Source organism: Aethalodelphis obliquidens, unplaced genomic scaffold (assembly GCF_003676395.1).
Source record: "Aethalodelphis obliquidens isolate GAN/ISIS:26980383/991018 unplaced genomic scaffold, ASM367639v1 scaffold15, whole genome shotgun sequence".
NCBI lineage: Eukaryota > Metazoa > Chordata > Mammalia > Artiodactyla > Delphinidae > Aethalodelphis > Aethalodelphis obliquidens.
Genome location: NW_020837959.1, coordinates 8484065 through 8505443, shown reverse-complemented (window position 1 = coordinate 8505443; position 21379 = coordinate 8484065). Strand labels below are relative to the sequence as shown.

Genomic DNA, 21379 nt, shown 5'->3' with positions numbered 1-21379 from the left:
TACTATCTCACAGTTTCTGTGGGTCAGGAGTCTGGGCATGACTTTTTGTGGTCCTCTGCTCAGGGTTCCACAAGACCTCAGTCAGGTGTTGGTTGGGACTGTGTTCTCAACTGAGGCTCAGGATCATCTTCCAGGTTCACCTTGTTGTTGGGAGAATTCGTTCATGACAGCGTGTTTCTTCAAGGCCAGCAGGAGAATCTCTGCAACCTCGGGGGTGACCCCAGTCTCTCTTTTAAAGAGCTTGCCTGATTAGGTCAGGCTCACCAGGGCACTCTCCTTTTGATGAATTCAGTCACCTGATGAGGGACCTTAATTGCATCTGAAAAAGCCCTTCACCTTTGCCATATTACTTCCCATAACATAATCACAGGAGTAGTATCTCCTTATGTTCACAGTTCCGCTGCCTGTCACAGGCAGATGGCAGGCATTCATATCCCAGTTTTGCTTCTTTTCCCGTGTGTTGTGGACTGCATGTGTGACCCCTGAATTTGTATGTTGAAGCCCTAACACCCAGTGTGATGGTAGTAGGAGGTGGGACCTTTGGGAGGTGATTAGTGTTAGTTAGATGAGGTCATGAGGGAGGGGCCCTCATGATGGGATTAACGCCTTGATAAGTGCCCTTCTAAGGGAGAGCTTGCTTTCTCTCTGCTCTGTGAGGACACCATGAGAAAGCCATGCCTGCAGGCCGGGAAGGGCGTCTCACCAGAATCCGACCATGCTAGCACCCTGATCTCATGCTCCTTCAGAACTGAGAAAACAAATGTCTGTTATTAAACCACCAAGTCTGTGGTATTTTCTTATGGTGGCCCAAGCTGACAAAGGCACCATGTGCTTTAAAAAGAAATACTGCAGGGAAATGACTTTCTGCACATCTGAATTGCTCTAGTTTTGCCTGTCTTTCCCAAGTCAACTTGTTATTTAGAGTATGTTTCAAAGAGAAACCTGGGATTCCTGTGAGTTACAGTACTCTGGGAAACTAGAGAGCATTCCTAGTAAGTCAGGCAGATTTAGAATCATACAAAGTATCAATAGTATCCTCAAAAATCTATTTTTGAATAGTTGTAGCCCATGCTCTAGATAAACCATCCACACTTGTAATGTTACTAGTGCTTAAAGGTAGAATTAGTGTATTGTATACATGGCTGTGAAGTAAGATCAGAAAATCAATAGATCGGTATTTACATCCTTTCTCAACTTGGTGATATAGTTCTTTAGCTGTGCTATTAACTGTTCTCAGCCCATCAGTATAGTGAGTTTTTTTAATTTAATTTTTAATTGTATCCAATATGTCTACATAGTTTAAAGAACCTTCTACAAGGCTTCTAAAGAAAAGTTCACTCCCCTTTCCATGGATCACCACCAATTCCTGCTCAACCAGGGTTAAGGCTTTGATATATTATCTTCAGAGTTTTAAATGACAAGCTAAAATACTTTTTATTCTAATTTTTACCCTCTAGTTTTAGACTTTATCTGTAGAATTAAAAGTGGAAGAAGAGGGTTTAGCTCTCTGGTCCTTCATTTCTGAGAAATTTTCTTGCATCGTCTCTTGGGTTACTTCCTCCCACTTTTTTGCTGTTCTTTTATCTGGGACTCCTGTTAAGCAGACACTGACCTCTTTAGTTGATCCTCCAGTTATCTTATGTTTTCTACCTTTTCTTCATTGCTTTTGTTTGATTTTTTTCCTTCCTGAGAGAGTTCCAAGATGTTCTCAACATTTTCTTCTAGCTCATGTATTGAATTTTGCCAATTTTTAATTGCAGAAGTCTGTTCATGTTCCCTCAGAGCACATTTCTGTGTCATGTATACAGTGTTTTATCTGCGAGAATATCATTGTCTTGAAAAGTTCTGTCTCATGACTTCTTCTGTTCCTCTTCTTCCTCACCTTCTGCTTCCTCCCGCCCTCCCTCTTTCTCCTGATCTTGCTCTCCTTTTCCTTCACCTCCTCCCGACCCTCCTCCTGCTTCCCCGGCCTGTTCTTCCGTGTGCTTTGCTTTTGACCTGAGCGCTTTTCCTCGGGTGTCCCCTCACCGCAGCTGTCTCTGATTTAGTGGCACATGAAAGGTGATTGGAAGTTCCCTGCTTGTGGAGAGTCTGTGGTGTGGGTCTCACTGTAGGGTCACGATACTATCATGGGAGGCCCCAGGATCTCCGTATATGGTATATTTTTTCCATTGAGATGCCCAGTTCCCTCAAAGAGGCCCTTCGCCTGTTTGGCCTGGAGTTTGGGGGCAGAGGAGTGAGAGAGGAGCCTGGCCCTCAGCATCTGGGGACCTGAGCCTTGAAAGGCACCCGGGGAGAGTTCTTGCAGACTCTTCACTGTGCGTCGTCTCTGCCATCCTCTCTAGAGAGGATATAGACCTCTCTAGAGCATTCACATCCCAGCTGTCTCTCATCACCTTCATGCAGGATGTGGGGGTAGGCAGCAGGGGACTAATTGGTCCTCATACCAACTTTCCACCCGTCTTCTTGGTTACAGTTCCCTTCTCCAGCCATACACAGACCATAGTTACACACATGTTCAGTTAATTTTTTTTCAAGCATGTGCAGGTGTTCAGATATTTTGCAGTAGTCATTAAAAAGAATAATGTTGTTAGTCACTGGGATTCTAGCTAGTGGGATCTCTCAGAACTCTTTAGTACAGAGTTTTCAGAAAGCAACACAGTAAAGTCTTCAAGTTTCTTTGATTTAACCATGCTTTAAAATGAGTCAAATACCTGTATTCTACTTCTGCTTCTTCCAAATAGCCTGTAAACTGCTGACGGTTAATGTCTAATTCTTCTGCCAGTTTAAGATCAACGACAGTTAGGTGCTTTGAAGATTCCTGCCGTCTCATACTCTAAGGATGCTGTTCTAAGCTGTCTTGAGAAACTGGCAGTCCATTACTTATGGCCAGTGGTACTCGTAGGAGCAGGTAGAAGCAAAAGAGTGAATAGAAGGATAACACCTTTCATGGTAAATTGTACAGGCAAGAAGAAAAGTGCATGAAACACACATGTTCAGTTTAATGAGTAATTTAAACAGACGCCATTTTATCCACCCAGATAAGACCGAGAGCGTTGCCAGGCCTCAGAAGCTTTCTGTGTTCTCCAGATCACAGTGCATTTTGACTTTTGTGATAATCTCTTCTTCGCTTTCCTTTACAGTTTTACCACCTCTATGTGGATACATGGAATATATTTGTTAGTTTTGCCTACTGTGACCTTTATATGAATGGCCTCATTTGTGTGTCATTTCATGTCTTCTTTTCCTGGGTGTTTGCAAGATTTATGAGGTGCAGCCATGATTTGCATGGAGCGATGATGTGTTGAGTTTCATTGCTGTGCCTGTGACATAGTTTGTATGTACCACATTCTGTCCATTCTGCTGGGGAACAGTTGAGTTGTTTCCAGTTTGGAGCTGTCACTAACAGTTCTTTAGAGAACATTCTTGCAAACAAATCCTGTGCACACATGTACAGATAGCTCTAGGATGTGTACCTCTAGGAGTGGAATTGCTGAGTCATAGAGATACACCTTTAGTAGGTAATGCCGAACAGTTTTTCCAAGTGTTTGTACTAAAATACATTTCCACCAGCTGTATATAGGAGTTTTAATAGTTGCACTGCTAATAACACTTGGTGTTTTTAGGCGTTTAAAATTTTGCTTATAGGCTGGGAATCTAGCTGTATCACGTTGTGGTTTTAATTTGCATTCCTCTAATTACTAATATGATTGAGCACCTTTTCATATGTTGCTTAGACGTTTGGATTTCCTCTTTTGTGAAGTGCCTCTTCGAGTTCATTTGCCCTTTGTTTTTAATACTGAGTTGTTATGATTTGTGGGATTACCTGTCCTTGGGTTACATGTGTTTCGGGTGTCTTCTCCCACTCTGTACTCATATTTTCACTTTCCAGATGATGTCTTTTGATGAGTAGGAGTTCTTAAATTTGATGTAGCTGGATATCAATCTTTTGCCTTTTTGTTTGGGGCTTTTTGTGTCTTAAGAAGTCCTTCCTCCAGCTGACAACCAGTGCAAATCAGTGGCCCTCAGTCTCACAGACAGAGGGAAGCGAACTCCATCACCAGTCAAGTGCCAGATGAGAGTAGGGCCCTGGCCAGCACCTCGGTTGAAGCCAAGTCGAGGATCCAGCTAAGCTGTGCCAGCTTCTGATTGATGGAATGTGTAAGATTGTAAATAGTGTGTTCTCTTAAGTCACAAAGTTTGCCGTATTTATAACACAGCAATAACTAATACACTCAGCAAAGATATAGAAACTGTAAAAACACTCACATGGATATTTTAGAACTGAAACTTACAATGACTGAAATTTTAAGAAAGCATCACTGGGTGGATGTAATAGCAGAATGGAGATGACGGTGGAGTCTGAGTCAGTGGACTTTAAGATCAACCAGTGGAGAATATCCATTCTGAATACTGAAGAGAAAAACACTGAAAAATAGCTAACTTAGCTTCGGGAGCTTGTAGCTCAATAACAAATGGCCACATATTTGCATCATCAGACCCCAAGAAAGAGGAAAAGGAGTGTGCTGCTGGAAAAAAAATATTTGAAAAAATAGTGGCAGAGAATCTCCCAAGTGTGGCAAAGATATAAACCTACCAATTCTAGAAGCTGAGTGAACCCCAGATAAGATAAACCAAAAGAAATTCATGCCCAGAAACATTCTAATCAGATTGCCAAAAATGAAAGACAAAGAAAAAAAATCTTGAAAATGGCCAGAGAGAAGGGACCCATTGTATAGATGGCAGAGATACTCAAATGACTTTAGCTTTCTCATCAGAAACCCTGGGGGCCAGAAGGATGTGGTACAACATTTTTCCAGTGCAGAAAGAAAAGATCTGTCGATTGCAAATTCTATATCCAGTGAAAATATGTTCGGGGAAAAGGTGAAATAAAGACGTTCCCAAATAAGGTAGATCTAAGAGTATTTATAGCCAGCAGATACACTTTTAAAAAATAGTAAAAAGAGGCTTTTCAGACAGGAAGAAAACATGGAGCAGCAGAAATGAAGGACTAGCAAAAGAAGCAAAATGTCTGAGTAAATATGATGGACTGCTTTGAGTTCTTTAAAATCGTATTTGATAGCAAAAAAAAAATCCTTCCTGTCCCCAAATCATGAAGATATTCTCCCATATTTATTTTCTGAAAACTTTCATCGTTCTTCTTTTCATATTTGTTCTTAGAAGTCACCTGGAATTGATTTAGTGCTTAGTTTGAAATAAGAGTCCTGTATCCTTTTTTCCATCTGAAGACCCACTTGTCCCAACACCATGTATTAAAATTCCATAGTTGCCTCACTAATTTTCAGTGCCTTCTTTTTACTTTGCAACTTTCAAAATGTGGTGACTTTTGGCTTCTAAAGCCTCATTGCCCATTCTTTGTCCTTTGGGTTTTTGGTTTTTTCCTTTTCCTTATTCTAATTTTAGTAGCATTTGGAAGGGAGCACAGCGCTTTCTAAAACTTTACCACATTTAACTTGAAGTCAGTTTTTAAAATCATCAATATTTAGCCTTACATGGTAAAAAAATGGTTAGTCCAGAGACCGTGAATGCCTTGGCCAGGTTTAGCACTGTAGTTAGATGCAGTGATAGCTGAAGGAAAGAGGGTCCATGTGTCCTGGCAGGACCATGAGGCTGACAAGTCTGAAGTACAGTTCTGAGGCAGAAGCTCAGATTTTCCTGCGTGGAACGTTAACAACTCATGATGACACTTGTCTCGTGAAGAGAACCTTCAATTCGTTAAGCATCCTCTCTTTAAAGAAGAGTCAGGGGAAATGAGGTGTAATTAGAAATTAAAGAGATTCTGTTTCTCGTTTGAAAATCGGTCTTACCACATTGTGGTTACCACGTAATTAAAACTCTTTTTAAAGAGAGCAGCTTAAAATGGTCAAAATAAGCACTTTGATTCTTTTTTTTTTTTTTTTTTTTTTTTTGGTACGCGAGCCTCTCCCTGTTGTGGCCTCCCGCTATTGTGGCCTCTCGCGTTGCGGAGCACAGGCTCCGGACGCGCAGACCCAGCGGCCATGGCCCACGGGCCCACGGGCCCAACCGCTCCACGGCATGTGGGATCTTCCCAGACCGGGGCACGAACCTGTGTCCCCTGCGTCGGCAGGCGGACTCTCAATCACTGCGCCACCAGGGAAGCCCCAGCACTTTGATTCTTAAAAGAGACCAAAAGTAACTTCATATTATGAAATACTCAAATATGTAAAATGATATACTCCATAATTGCCTCAGAGTAACGTTAGCTTCACTCTGACTTGGTTAAGGTTAGCTGGCAGAGCCATGATTATACATAATTTCTATTTTCTGATTTTTTTTTTTTTAGCTCAATTTTTGTAAGTAACTAGTCTGCCTTTACTTTGAGGAAAATATATAGTCGTGATTTGAGAAGTATCTTGTTCATGGACCCTGCAGAATTTGGTTTCATTTTGATTAAATATAAGTTATGTCTGTTGGATTACTTTTATTGTATTATATACGTATTTTAAGTAATTGTGGTTGTCTTAACACCTGATTATTTTGCAGTCATTTAAATTAGTTATTCCATTTAATCCTTTGGCATTTCACAGCTTTTTGTAATCTCTTTGCGCAAAGAAGTTGTCGCTAGTGTATAGGGTTACAAAGCCACCTGTGTCGTGAGACATCTGTGATGAATTTGGATTTGCCAGCTAGTGACTACTTACCTTTTTGTTTTTGCAGCGCTTTATTTATTGTTGTGGTTATTGTCATGGGCTGTTGCAGGAATGTTAGAGTTAAGAATCTCTATTCTCTAAAGAAAGCTGATAAGCTTTGAATGAAAAGCACTGGTTTGTGTGCCAGCATATTTGAAATTTCACAAACTCCAGACATCCAGTTGATTGAGAAAAGATCGCTGATGAGCATGTGCTTTTTAAAGTCAGTAGATCTTTGAAGTGCTGTGAATGATTGTCTTCCTGTATTTAGTTGTGAGAAAATTTCCTTCAGAGGCTTCCTACCTGGGGAATAATTTGACGAAGAGGGACTTGAGGAAGAGTCGGTTAAAGATCCTGCACAAGTAAGAACCACCAGTCAGTCCACCAGCTCTGAGTGGTTGATGGTTCAGCTTCATAATCTGTACGCATTTAAAAGCTGTTTTTAGTGATCATGGGTCCTGTGATGACAAAGAGTATGAAGGGTCCCCGTTGTCTTGATTGACATTTTCCAGTTAGTTGATGCTCATGCATCTTATTATTCATGCAAATCGGGAGGTAAAGATTATTTTCTTCCCTTTGCACATGAGGAAGCAGAAGCCCATAGGTCCCACCTGGTTAGTGGCAGAGTTTGGGCACACTGCCAGGTTTATGTGACTTTAAAATCCATATCCCTTACACCAAGTTTTTGTCTCTGTGATAGAACTAGATTCCAGTTTTCTTTTCAACCTTTCTGTTGTTTGGGCCAGCAATTTAATTTCTTTTTGCTTCTTTGCTTTCTCCGTTTGTAAACTGGGCATACTCTTTACATCATTCTGTTAATTAAAAGCTGGAAGTGTTAGTTTTAAATACTTTGAGATAGTGGGAAAAACTATTGTAAGATGTTATATGTAATTAACATGATTTTATAGAACTTTTTTCTTAAGAACTCAAAGAGCTCTTTTTTTTTTAGTATCTGGGCATATCCCTATAGTATTGTAGAGGAGAGAGAAGTTCTTTTTCTTAATGGGAAATCTAAGGGTGGAGAGGTTCTGTAAGTGGCTTCCCTCCTCCCTGGTTGATGGGCAGTGGAGTGGTGAAGGGGGAGGTGAGGTGTCCTTGATGCTTGGGAATTGAAGGTCTTAGTGGTTTAATGTGATGTTGAAAGCACTTTATAAAGCATTGTGTAAATGAAAGATGTTCTCCTTAAACCATCTCATTGATGAAAAAAAAAAAGAGCCAGAGAGATATTAAGTGGCAACTTAGAATATTAAAAATGTTGCTCTAACATATGAGCCTGCTCATCCAAGTTGAGCCATTCGAATACCTTTTTCCCCAGTGCTATATTATTAGAATTGGGAAGCATTTAGTGAATGAGAAATTTACTTTTTATTTTTTATAGATTCCTGCGAGCTGGACAAATCCCTCAGGCAGATACCACATTGGCATAAAAAACGGCTATGATTTCTATCCAAAGGCTCTCAAGGAAAGAATACAGGTAACGTGCCATCTAGTATCAGTGACTTCTTTTCTTCCTCAAATTTTATTCATACTGAAGAAAAACATTTCCTAAAATCTCACTAACTTAATTGTTTGGGGGGTCTGGGAGGCTTTCAAGTGGTGACTGCTTAAAGCAAGATTCTGTTCAATGGAATGTCACCCATTCATGGTTCTTAATCTTGGATACATGGATAAGTTTAGGGAATCTGTGAGTACCTTGAAATTACATTCAAATTTTGTATATTTCTGGGAGATGGGATATGCTTTCATTAGATTTTTGAAGGACTTTTTTTAACTTCAGAGAAGTTAAAGACAGTCGATTTAAAGTGGATTGCCCTATTTATTCCCGTTCCTATCGTTTCTATGGTAATTTGTCCCATTTTCTTAGCCTTTACCTAGCTTGCTTGATCCCAGTCATCATTCAGTATTAGGGAAAGAATTACTCAGACCTAAAGCAGCTGAAGGATAGGAAACACAGTCTGTCATTAGAGAGATAAGAACTGTGAATTGAAAGAGAAGGAGCCTGCTTTAAGACAACGTAATAGACCTTTCAGTGACGATGGAAAGGTTTGAAATGTTCATTATCCATCCATCATGGTGGCCATGAGCCACAAGTAGCTATTGAGAACTTGAAATGTGGCTAGTATGATTAAGGAAATGAAATTTTAATTTTATGTAATATTTTAAAATTTAAGTTTTAATAGCAACATATGCCAGTGACTGCCGTATCGGACAGTGCTGCTTTTAGAGGACTGCTGACACTAGTAGCCCATACAGGTTTCAGCTATAAAACAAGATGTGATCCTGGCAAAGGGGCCTCACAGGTAAGACCTGTGGGCCCTTTTATCTAATCTAGTATTGTGATTTGCTTCTCCAGGGGTCAGTGAACCATAGAAGTTACTCAGTACTTTACATATATAACCTTGACTTATTTGTCAGATTCCAATCATTCTGGAAAAAAAAAATACAAAAAATAAATGCACTTAACTCAACTTTTATTGGATACTATTTTATTTTAAAATTTCAGGCTGAAATGCATAGTATTTTTATGCACTATATTAAATTTAATCAACCGTGTTAAGGTACGAATTAACATACAAATAGAGTGGTTAAATTAAAGCGGATCCCCTATCAAGAGGGTGGGGGAAAAAAAACCGGCTAGAGAGGACGGAGATTGAGGAAGCCGGCAGGTCCATCAAAATGCAACTGCAGGCACTCTTACTCCTGTCTTCTGCTTGCTCTTGGCTGAAGGCATTTCCCAATTCTGTAAGGGTTCAAAATAAACTTTTTCTTCAAATGACTGGGATTTCAGTCAGTTACCTGACATGGTATTAGTTATTCTCGGAGAAGGAAAGGATTTAAATTGGGACATATGATGTGTAAAAATACATTTGGTTGTGCCTTGGTAAACTTGTTCTCTTAAAACCTAAATGTGGTGAGTTATCTAATCAGTTTTTTATAACTGATCCATTGCTTTATCAGCTTGATTATACATGATTTTTTTAACCTTTATAGGAGAATTGTATAGCGTCCCAGCTCATAATAACTGTAAATGACTATCTAGGTTTACCTGAATATTTGTCAACCTCATTGGAAAGTCATTTTTCTGTCTTTGCAGAAAGAACGGAAGGAAAAAATGTGGGACCCTGTTCACAGAGTCGCCCTTGCAGAAGCCTGTCGAAAGCAGGAAGAATTCGACGTTGCCAACAATTGCCCTTCCCAAGTTGGTGCTAGTCGCTTTTATTTAAACGTTACCATGTTCTCAGAGAATTAAGAGTTCTTAGAAAATTAATAGACTCTTTTTCACAAGTTTTATGTTGTTTACTTTTACTAATTTTTCTTTGCTTATTTTTCCTGAAGTCAGTTTACATATGTGTCTATCAATTGTTTAAAAGTTCTTAACAAACATAGAATACACACACGTACAAGTGCATAACTCCTAAGTGTATTGTCATGAATTGTCACAAAGTGAGCACCCCATATATGCAGCACCCCAGCCCCTCTCTTGCCTCTTCCTACTCACTGCTGCTTCCTCCCCAAAGCAGCCACCATCCTGATTTCCAACACTTATCGAACGGCTTTAACCTGTTTTGAATTTTGTAAAATGGAATCATACAGTGTGTGTTCTTCTATGCGTAGCTGCTTTCGTTCGATGTTTTTTGTGAGATTCCTCCATGTGTGGGGTGTTGCAGTAGTTTATTTTCCTTGCTATATAATTGATGGGCCACGATTTATGTATCCATTCTGCAGATTGGTACTTGCTTTGTTTTCAGTTTTTGGCTATTATGAAAAATCCTATTTTGAAAATTCTTGTGCCTGTCTTTTGATGGGTCATAAAGTGATCGTACTAGTTCCACAGGAAACGTACGAGAGCTCCCATTGTTCAACATCCTTGCCGTTGCACTTTTGTGAATCAGTTTATAAAATGAAAATAATTCTTGGTTTAGTATGAAAATAATGAGTGCTAGCTGCAGAAACTTTCGGGCAACACAGGTATGTAAAGTTTAGCAAGTGAAAGCCTCTGAAATGCCACTGCCCAGGGATGGTAACAGCAACCTGACATTCGTCCTTCTGAATTTTTCTTTTAATGCATGCATTTCTTTTCTTCTAATGAATTTTTTTATTGAAGTATAGTTGATTTACAATGTTTTAGGTGTACAGCAAAGTGATTCAGTTACACATACATATATATATATTCTTTTTCAGATTCTTTCCCATTATAGATTATTACAAGATATTGAATATAGTTCCCTGTGCTATACAGTAGGTCCTTGTTTATCTATTTAATGTGTAATAGTGTGTATCTGTTAATCCCAAATTCCTAATTTGTCCCTCCTGCCTTCCGCCTTTGGTAACCATAAATTTGTTTTCCGTGTCTGTGTGTCTTTTCTGTTATGTCAGTAAGTTCATTTGTATCATTTTTTTGGATTTCCATATGTAAGTATATCATATGGTATTTGTCTTTCTCTTCCTGATTTACTTCCCTTAGTATGATAATCTCTAGGTTCATCCATGTTGCTGCAAATGACATTATTTTGTTCCTTTTTATGGCTGAGTAATATTCCATTGTATATATGTACCACATTTTCTTTATGCATTCATCTGTTGATGGACATTTAGGTTGCTTCCTTGTCTTGGCTATTGTAAATAGTGCTGCTATGACCTCTGGGGTGCATGTATCTTTTCGAATTGGAGTTTTCGTCTTTTCCAGGTATATGCCCTGGAGTGGGATTGCTGGATCATATGGTAGCTCTATCTTTAGTTTTTTAAGGAATCTCCCTACTGTTTTCCATAGTGGCTGCACCAGTTTACATTCCCACCAACAGTGTAAGAGGGTTCCCTTTTCTCCACACCCTCTCCAGCATTTATTATTTGTAGACTTTTTGATGATGGCCATTCTGACCAGTGAGAGGTGATAACCTCTCAGTAGTTTTGATTTGCATTTCTCTAATAATTAGTGATACTAAGCATCTTTTCACATGCCTTTTGGCCATCCGTGTGTCTTCTTTGGAGAAATGTCTATTTAGGCTTCTAATGGCATGCATTTCTTAATCAGAAATGCAATTGTATTAGTGGTTCTCAGCCCTAGCTGCATACTAGAGTCACATCAGGAGCTTTAAAAACTGTCAGTGCTTTTGCCCTAGAGAGGAATTAAATCAAAACCTTGCAGGGGAGGCAAGCATTTTTAAAACTCTTCAGGAGCTTTAATTAACATGCAGCTTGGGTCAAGGACCACTGGCCTGCATAGATCTACGTACACATTTAACTTTTATTAATCTGTGTACATCATCCTTTTTTAACAGCTGTGTAATCTTCTATTAGATCAAGATTTGTTCTTCAGCCTCCTATTGGAGACGTGAAATGTAGTATTTCAGGTGCTACATATAGACAACGAACTTTATAGAAGAGGGATCTGAATTTAATTATCCTTTTTATATTGTATGCCAGAATTGTTTATATAATTGTCTTTTTCCTTAAGGAGGAGTAAATGTTGAATATATTGGATAAATAAAAATGAAGCACAACTTCAGATTTTGGGAACGTGTGAAACTTAAATTTTTATTCATGAGGACTATTCAGGTGAATGTAGGGCAGTCTAATATAGTATATAGTTTTAAAAAGTGCCTAGGTTGAAGCATATGAATTTCCCGTTTTTGTAGATGAAAGTGGTTGAATAGCGCTTGTATGTACTTGGTCATGAACATAGTATGTACTTAACTTAGCGAATTCTAAAAGAGGTAAACCTCTAAAAGAGGTTCCTGTTATTTATTTGGGTTCTTAAGAAACAAATTTGAAATGGAAATGTTCCTGATATAAAAATCTAAAAGTCGATAGAGAAACTATTTTATAACAATTTTAGCATTACTTTTGGAAATGAATTATACAATTATAGGTGTGTGACCAACACCCTTGGCCAAATGATAGCACCACCGTGTAGCACCATGTCTTTCCCAAAGCAGCTGTAGGGAGTGACTGAATATGATAGTGAGTAAAAGAAGTATTTTTTACTGTTTAATATTTTAATTGTTACTGCTACTAAACTGGACTACAAGTTGCACAGATATAAAAAGAAAATTTTCTTACATTTTTCCAGGGTAAAATGACTTTACTATTGGGTCACACTGTGTCTTTGGTGTCTTTGGTTGTATGTTAATATCACCTTTCAAGAGCACAAAATGTGCTAATATTAATGTCTGTTCTAATTGTTTAGGCAAATAAACTAATCAAGGAAGAGCTTCAGAGTCAAGTGGAATTGCTTAACTCTTTTGAGAAAAAATACAGTGATCCTGGTCCTGTATATGACTGCTTGGTGTGGCATGATGGTGAGACCTGGGGGTAAGCCGTGTGTTTCCAGTTCTTCATTTAAAAATCATTTTATCTGCTCTGAAGAACATTAAACCCTCAGAGCTGCCCAGAGATTTGGTTTATGTGACATTAATATCTCCAGGCAAAGCTACTTGAGGGCCAAATTGGCTTTTGGGTAGTTTTAGATAAGCCTTTTGAACCTCTTAGTATTTTAGACACGGAAGCTGACCCTTAGCTGTTTTAAAGAATCTTATTTCATTAACCAGATAGTAGTCATTAAACAGATAATATTAGCAGGTTGATGATTGGTGTATGTAGAAATGTTCCTGATTGAAGCTGGGCATTTTGGAAAGTAAGTGCACGAGGATGTTGCAAAGCATCTACTATAAAAGTTTTAAGGGCAGAGGAGGAAAGTTGTGTAAAGATTTACCAACAGAGACCTAGTAGCTAAGTTGAAGCGAGGCAGCGTGATGCGGGCGGCAGCGTTAGAGCTCAGATCTGAGACGGAATCCTAGCATGTGAGTTTGAATGCTTTATCTGCACCTCTCTAGGCCTATTTCCTCATCTGTTAATTGGGATAATAATCGTACCTCCTTAGAGGGTTTTGTAAATTTGATGTTTCTAGACATAGTAGGTACGGGATAAGGGTAAGCTGTATCTGCTGCTTCTACTACTACTAATAATGATGATTTATACCAAGTTACCTATCACGTACATTTTCTACTTTCTTTCTTAGTGAATCATACACTGAAGTTGTGTTCCTTTATGTCAGCTAGTATGTCTTCTTGAATTACGATCTGTGTAGAAGCAGGAATATGTTCTTAATACAGATATTTGGGCATGTACATATTTCAGGGTCGCCACAATAAACCAGGGACCCTTCCAGAAATTGTTTTGTAGTTTGAGTCCCTGCTCATATGTAAAGAATTGTTTCCCGAGATGTGGCAAACACAGAACAAGATACGGTGATTTGAGTGCTGTCTCTTGTTATTTAGTTTATAATGTACCGACTTAAAAGGGGGCTTTCCTCTCACAGATGTGGGTAATAACTCATCTTTGATAATGGGTATATAAAATTGTCAGTTGAATAGGAAATCTCTACTCCATTTGGGCCTGAAAGTGGTAATAAAATATTTGCATATAACAATATTTCAATCTAGATGATAGTTGATATTCATGCAACTTTTCCATGTATTGTATGTTTTGGTGTGTGTATATGTGCAGGTGTGCACACATTGTGAACAGTTCTTTTCCAAAAGCTTTGCAGAAGCTTTGATCAAGAGTTTGTAATATTAAAAAGTTGTTCAAACGTATGGTTTAGTAAATTTTGGGACATCTACCCCGTGGTATAACACAATACAGTCACTCCCAGTCATAAACCTTCAGTGATTTTTGTCATGGGAGAGGAGGTAAGGTTAAGTGTGAGGAAAATACTAGATACAAAATTCAGTGACACGGAAAATTTACTACAAAACACGCAAAAGGACTTAAGGAAATACTTTAATGTTAGTGGGGATTGGGTAGTGGAGCAGTAGGTGGTTTCAATTAAAGTGTTTCTATAGATGCTGAAAGCACTGCGGACTACGTTGTCCTAAGGGGAATGGCTTGGGGTTAGGATGTCCAGGGGGCCAGTGTATGTTTCCAGAAAGTTTTCTTGGTCTTTAAGGCAATTGACAAAGAAAGTGATAAGTGTAATAGTTTGTCAACAGTATGCTGAGACATCTTGAAGAATTTTTGTGTTGGAAATGAAATTTAATCAAATATTAAGTGAAGTGAAATCTGTGATAACTAGAAAACATTTTAGAAAATGTTAGTATAATCAATGAAAAACACAGCAGAATCATGCTTTCAAGTGCTACTAGAAATAATCTAACTTGTTTTGCACAATACTATATATTGTATGGGACTTTGATTCCCCCACCCCACCTCAGAGTTAGATCCAGAATTTTTTGAAGCGAATCTTAAAGATCTTGAATCACCTTAAGGCAAATCTCGGCACTGTTTGCAGGTGTTCTCATGTCTCATGTCAGAAATGCCAAGCATTTCTGAGGGGAGGTAAAGTGACCTTAAGTGTCTGTTTTGTTTCAAGAATGTCAGGTCTGCCCTCCGCTTGACACAATTCTACTAATTGTTAAACCCCTGTCTCCGCACTTAACCAGGTAACCTAGTATGACTGCACTCAAGTATTTGCCAGGATGCATAGTGTCAAGTGCTGTCCCTCAATAGGGAGCAAAACCTGGTCAGAGAAACACTATTTATAGAGGACGACATAAAGAAAAGACAATTGGTTTCTTTTCAGTGGTTTTTGACCTCGTTTCAGTTTTCCTTTGAGAGTTTGATGAAAAGTGTGGATTCTTTTCACACACACGTACTCTAATCCTGTCCACAGGCCTTCTCTGTCTTCTAACAACTGTCCCTTGAGTTAAGCCAAACAGACCTTCAGAAACGTATACCCTTGCACCATGTTCACATTTGCCCTCTGTGGAGTTATTTAGTGAAGTCACTAAGTTCTGTATTTATATTTTGATATGGTGCTTGAATTGTTGAGTCCCTCCATGTAGATGGTGGTTATAAGAAGTGCTGTGAAATGTGTCACAGTATTTGCTGTGAGAATGTTGTTAGAAGATGTTGATGCCTTCTTTCACCATTTGGCAAATAGCTTCTTTGTACCAAGCAGACTCTCTAGAAGCTGCTCCATGGACTCCAGACTCTGGAAGCAAGTACTCCCTGGGAACATCTGAACCTGACTAGGAAGCGTCAAGAGAGATGTCATTGAAGGGTCAGCACAAGTTAGCTGAGCAGAGGGTAGGAAAGGGGATTGAGGGTAGAGGGGAAAGATCCAGAGAATGATGGAGGAACTGTTAGCCGTTTAGTGTGTGATGGGCTGCGTGAGGGAAAGGGAGGACTGGAGAGTGATTTCCAGCATGGAGGCTGGCCAGGTACTTAAATTTTGGCATCAACCGTGCTGCTTTTGGCATCAACGGTGCTAGCAGATGTGGAAGATTTGTTGGCATACGTTTTATCCGCTAACCTCAGCTCTGATTCCATTTGATGTGCTGCTTGTTTTCTCTATGCCTTACTTTCCCCATAAGTGTTCATTCTCCTGTGTCTTGCTATATTGTACTTATTTTTTTGAAATGCTGTAAATCATTTTAGGCACACATTGGAGTATACATAAAAACAAACCGATGATTTCAGAGATTCTTCTTCCCAAATTCTTCTTTTGTAGTGTGTTAATGAAATGTATGCCTTAGTATTTATAATAATGCCCTCTCTACACTATACTAGTGGGCTTCCATTAATTCATTATAGCGATTGTGATTGATGTACTTAGCTTGTTAAAACACAGTTGTTCTTATTTAGAAAATGAGCAGAAAGGTCTAATAGCTAAACACATAGTGTTGACCCTTAAATGACGTACGTTTCATTTATGACTGTTTTAGATTTATTTAGTTTTCATCAGTCTGTCTTCTAAAGTGTTTGGAATATATATTTTAAAAATTTAAAAGTTAATAAAATGAGGAAAGAGCAGACAGGAGGACAACCATAAAACTGTAGAAAATGCTTCTTGTGAAAAACAAACGTTTGCCTAAGGCTGTTATAAATGTGCGTCCGAGGCTCCGTGTAGTTCATCTAGCTTCGAGGGCCCACCTATGCTGTTGGATTCATGAAATCAGTTCTAAAAGAATCAGAAGGAAGCAGGGCCTAAACTATGTTGTCAGAATCACCCTAAACTATTCTAAAGGTCGAGGCTAAGCTTTGGTCTGATTCCTGAAGCAGATAGATGGTCTTGTGCCTGGAATTTCGTGAAGGACAGTTCCTAAAGCTCTGTACATGACTTCATTTAAGGGCTGGTTCCTGTAAGTTATTTTACCTTATCTTTACTGTCTACTCCATGAAACATGCAGTTGCCATGTTTGTTATGGTAAAAGCAGATAGAGTGGTGAGAAGATATCTGAGAAACAGTATTGTGTAATTTTTTAAAAAGTAAGAAAATAAGATAAATTTCATTACCTACTCTTTATTCTCATCTTACAGAGCCTGCATTGCTTCAAATGAAGACGGGGATTTGAGTAAATCTACTGTTTTGAGAAATTACAGAGAGGCCCAGGAATATGGCTCTTTTGGCACAGCTGAGATGTTGAATTACTCCGTTAATATATATGATGATGGAAACCTGCTCTCCATAGTGACGAGTGGAGGTATTCTGCTTCAGATTTGCTAACTAGAGATAAATTTACAAAGTGGTAAGATGACAAATTCTTCTAGCCAGAAGCAGCCTTATAGAGAAGTTAATCGAATGGTCCCTACTAAAGAACTAGGTCTGGAATAATAGATATGACTTGATTCCCTGGAAATTCCCTAGCTTTTTTTAAAGCCATAACCATGTAGGCTCCATTCGAGGAGTATAAGCATGGGCCAACCACAAAAAATAGATCAGCATAATTCATCTTATGAACAGTAATTTCACCTCCAAATATTAACCCTTGAAAATTCACCCATGAGTGCAAAGAGTCAGGTAAAAGGATCCTCACTACAGCATTCTATGTAATTTTGAAAAAGTTGTAAACTTTTTAAATGCCCATCAACAAAAGAATAGGTTTTTTAAAAAACTTGTATTATTCATCCTGTGGAATACATTATATAGGAATGAAAATGAATAAATTTACATATTCCTGTATGCATAAATCTCAGATACATAAACTTTACTGAAAAAAATTATGCATGGTAAAACATTTGTGTAAAATTTTTAAACATGCCAAGCAGTACTATATTATGTTTATGCGTGTGTGTGTGTGGTAAAAATATGAAAACATAGGTGGGAAGAATGTGCGTACCAGCTTCAGGGTAAGGGTAGTTGTTACTTCTGGGGAGGGAGAAGGAGAGTGAAGTAGGACAGCCAGCTCTTTCCCTCCCCCTCCCCAAGCTCTGTTGAGGTATAGCTGAAGTACAAGAAACTGCACATATGGATACACACGGTTTGGTAAGTTTTGATATGTGCATACACCCAGGACACCATCACCACAGTCAAAATTACGAACATATTCATCACCCCCAAAAGTTGGCATGTCTTCCTTTATAACCCAGCCCTGTCTCCACGCACATCCTCAGGTAGCCGCTAAACTGCTTTCTGTCCACTCTAGATTACTTTACATTTTCTAGAATTTTATATAAATGGAATTGAAGAAAAAATTTTTTTTGCCTGCCTATTTCAGAATCCATATTGTGACTGTAAACTAGCTTGTTCCTTATTGTTGAGTAGTGTTTCGTCATGTGCATCCACCATGGTTTGTTTATCCATTCATCTGTTGATGCACATTTGGATTGTTTCAACAGTTGCGTACAGGTCTTTGTAGAAATATGTTTTTGTTTAATTTGGACCAGTGTCTGAGAGAACTGGTTGGGTGTGGTGGTTGCCTATTTAAGACTCTCGGAGCTCCTCTTCACAGCAGCTGCTCCCTTAGCGCCCCGCAGCAGAGTGTGAGTGCACGGCCCCACCCACGGTTGCCATGTCAGGCTCAGAGGCATCTCAGTGTGGCTTTCGTTTGTATTTTCCGGGTGACTAATGGAGTTAAACATCTTTTCATACATATATTTGCCATTTGGTAATTCTCTTTTGGGAAATGCTTTTTCAAGTGTATTACCCATTTTTCTTTTGAATTTGAAAGATTATGTTCTGGATATAAGCTCTTTGTCAGTTACATATGTTGCAAATATTTTCTCGCCTTTGTGACTTACATTTTCACTCTCAGTGAAACGGGTAGGATCCAGGATGGCAGAATAGTGTGTGTAATTCATTTTTTTGTGAATTATCGTTAAGAGACTTAAGATAATAATACACTGTTAGATGTTAAGATGAGACTATATTTTTATTCTATGACTTTTATTGTGATTAATAATGTGCAAATTGAATCTAATGGTTAAAACTTGGAGTCTCTGAGGATGTTTTGTCATCTTCTCCCCTTTTTGCCTCTAGGAGCTCACGGAACACACGTAGCCAGTATAGCTGCCGGGCATTTTCCAGAAGAACCTGAACGGAATGGCGTGGCTCCTGGTGCTCAGATTCTTTCCATCAAGATTGGTGATACAAGACTAAGCACAATGGAAACGGGCACGGGCCTTATCAGAGCTGTGAGTATTTGTGAGCTGTTGACTTCGAAGACTAATGATTAATGATCATGGATGTTTTCAGGTTTATAAAGTGCTCTGGCTTTACAAAAAATATTGGAACTGTATTTGGTGTATAGGACTTTGTTTTTAAAAGCAAAAATGCTTAATTCATTTATATATTTTTATTGAAAATTATCAGGATAAAGTTTTTTGGAAACTATGAAAGTATTATTTACATTATACTCTCACTTCTAGTAAATCCCTTAGGAAGTTGTTTTGAGCTACTTTAAAAATTAAAAAGACCTCTTAGCCAGCTTGCTCCATCAGTGTGAGAAGAATTTATTATTCTGCATTTCATTTTAACATATGAATTATATTTTACTTCAGCAAATTTAGACTTTAATAAGAACCATTCCATCCCCCTTCCTCTCCCCAACTCCACTCTGCAAATGCTAGTTTGTTTCTTATTGACTACTTCCTGTACTCTGTGACTCCCTCCTACATTTTTTTAAGTTTATCAACCATATGCCTGAGGATAACTTAGAAATTTAGATTTGAATTGGAATACGATTGGTTAAGAAACTATGGGATTCCATGCCTTTATTGTACTGGCTCATCTGTTTCTATAAATGGCTGCCTAAACTGGACTCTTAATCTTTTCAATAGATGATAGAGGTTATAAATCATAAGTGTGATCTTGTCAACTACAGCTATGGAGAAGCAACTCACTGGCCAAATTCTGGGTGAGTGTTCTTTGGCAATTGTCAGCCATAGAAGCTTAGCTGATGAAAAGTATTAAATGCTTTTTAGAACTGGATTGGATATCACAACTGAAAAAGAGCAGACTCGGTGGGTAGATGATAACTGTCTGTCTCTGAGAACCCCGCCCCCATTCCCACAGTCACATCTTTGATGTAGTTTTCCCCTCCTAGCCAGCCAGGTGGACCCGAGGGCCCATCTGTCACTAGAATTCCTCATCCACACGCAGCCTGACCTCTTCCAGGTGTACTTTCCTGACAAAATCTAGACTTGTGGAAGCCCGGCAGATCCTTCAGTGATCCCACAACTCATCTGCCCGGGTCTGTGGAGGTCACACTGATGTCATACTTTGTTTAGGACCGCGAATCGGAGATGTTCATCAGCGTCGTCTTTGGTCACACTGCACGTGCCCTTGCACTCCTGGACGGCCATTTTACACCTCCTTTTCTCCTCGGAGCCTTTCAGCGACCTCCCCTTTCATTCCTCAGCTGATGTCCTCACGTCTTTCTTTCCCAGAGGAAACAGAAGCACTCAGAGGGAACCTCCATGCCCTTTCTGTGACCTGTCTGATCCAACCTTCTGCCTTCCCTTGCTCTGTAATGAAAGAAGTGCTGGGATCGAAAGCCACTCAGGCATTTACGATCTGGCTCTCATCTCCTCTTTCCTCAAAGACTGCTCCAGCATCATCCCTCGCCTTTCCTGGGTTGTCATTACTACACAGACATGCTCTAGTACCTGCTAGCTTTAAAATTAACTTACTAAAAAACCTTTTCATTTCACACAGCCTTCACTTACTTTCCCAGCAAAACTTAGTTATTACGTATGTTCACTGTTTTCCATGGACATGTCTCACTGCCCCACCCCATCCATGCCTGTGCCGTCAGGATCTTCCTGCTGCCAAGTCCACTGGCTTAGCCTTGACTTCATGTTGCCTCACCTCTTTGTCCTTCATAGTACTAACTTTGAAATTACCTTATTTAGAGTGTTTACTTATTGATCACCTCTCCCCCACTCCCCCACCACACCATCCCTATACACCCACCATCCACATACACCCACCATCCACATACACCCACCATCCACATTCACCCACCATCCATATACACCCACCATCCCTATACACCCACCATCCCTATACACCCACCATCGCTATACACCCACAATCCCTATACACCCACCATCCCTATACACCCACCATCCACATACACCCACCATCCACATACACCCACCATCCACGTACACCCACCATCCATGTACACCCACCATTCCTATACACCCACCATCCCTATACACCCACCATTCCTATACACCCACCATCCCTATACACCACACATCCACATACACCCACCATTCCTGTACACCCACCATCCCTATACACCACACATCCACATACACCCACCATTCCTGTACACCCACCATCCCTATACACCCACCATCCCTATACACCACACCATCCACATACACCCACCATCCATGTACACCCACCATCCATATACACCCACCATCCCTATACACCCACCATCCCCATACACCCACCATTCCTGTACACCCACCAT

At 39.4% G+C, this 21379-nt stretch overlaps 1 protein-coding gene across 6 annotated transcripts in view; it reads left to right on the top strand.

Moving 5' to 3' along the window:
- Positions 1-21379, top strand: part of TPP2 (tripeptidyl peptidase 2) — a 68240-nt gene that overhangs the window by 9125 nt on the left and 37736 nt on the right. For 4 of the 6 annotated variants that reach the window (XR_003434643.1, XM_027115878.1, XM_027115877.1 and 1 more), the window contains exons 3-8: positions 8050-8145; positions 9766-9870; positions 12859-12983; positions 16992-17155; positions 18931-19085; positions 19731-19807. Coding sequence is in view for 5 of the 6 variants with exons in the window: in XM_027115878.1 (XP_026971679.1) it covers positions 8050-8145; positions 9766-9870; positions 12859-12983; positions 16992-17155; positions 18931-19085; positions 19731-19807 (722 nt within the window). In the remaining variant the exon portion in view is untranslated. Of the gene's footprint in view, positions 1-6942; positions 7034-8049; positions 8146-9765; positions 9871-11689; positions 12228-12858; positions 12984-16991; positions 17156-18930; positions 19086-19730; positions 19808-21379 lie in introns of those variants that run through there. The other 2 variants (XM_027115880.1, XM_027115881.1) reach the window with 2 other exon arrangements.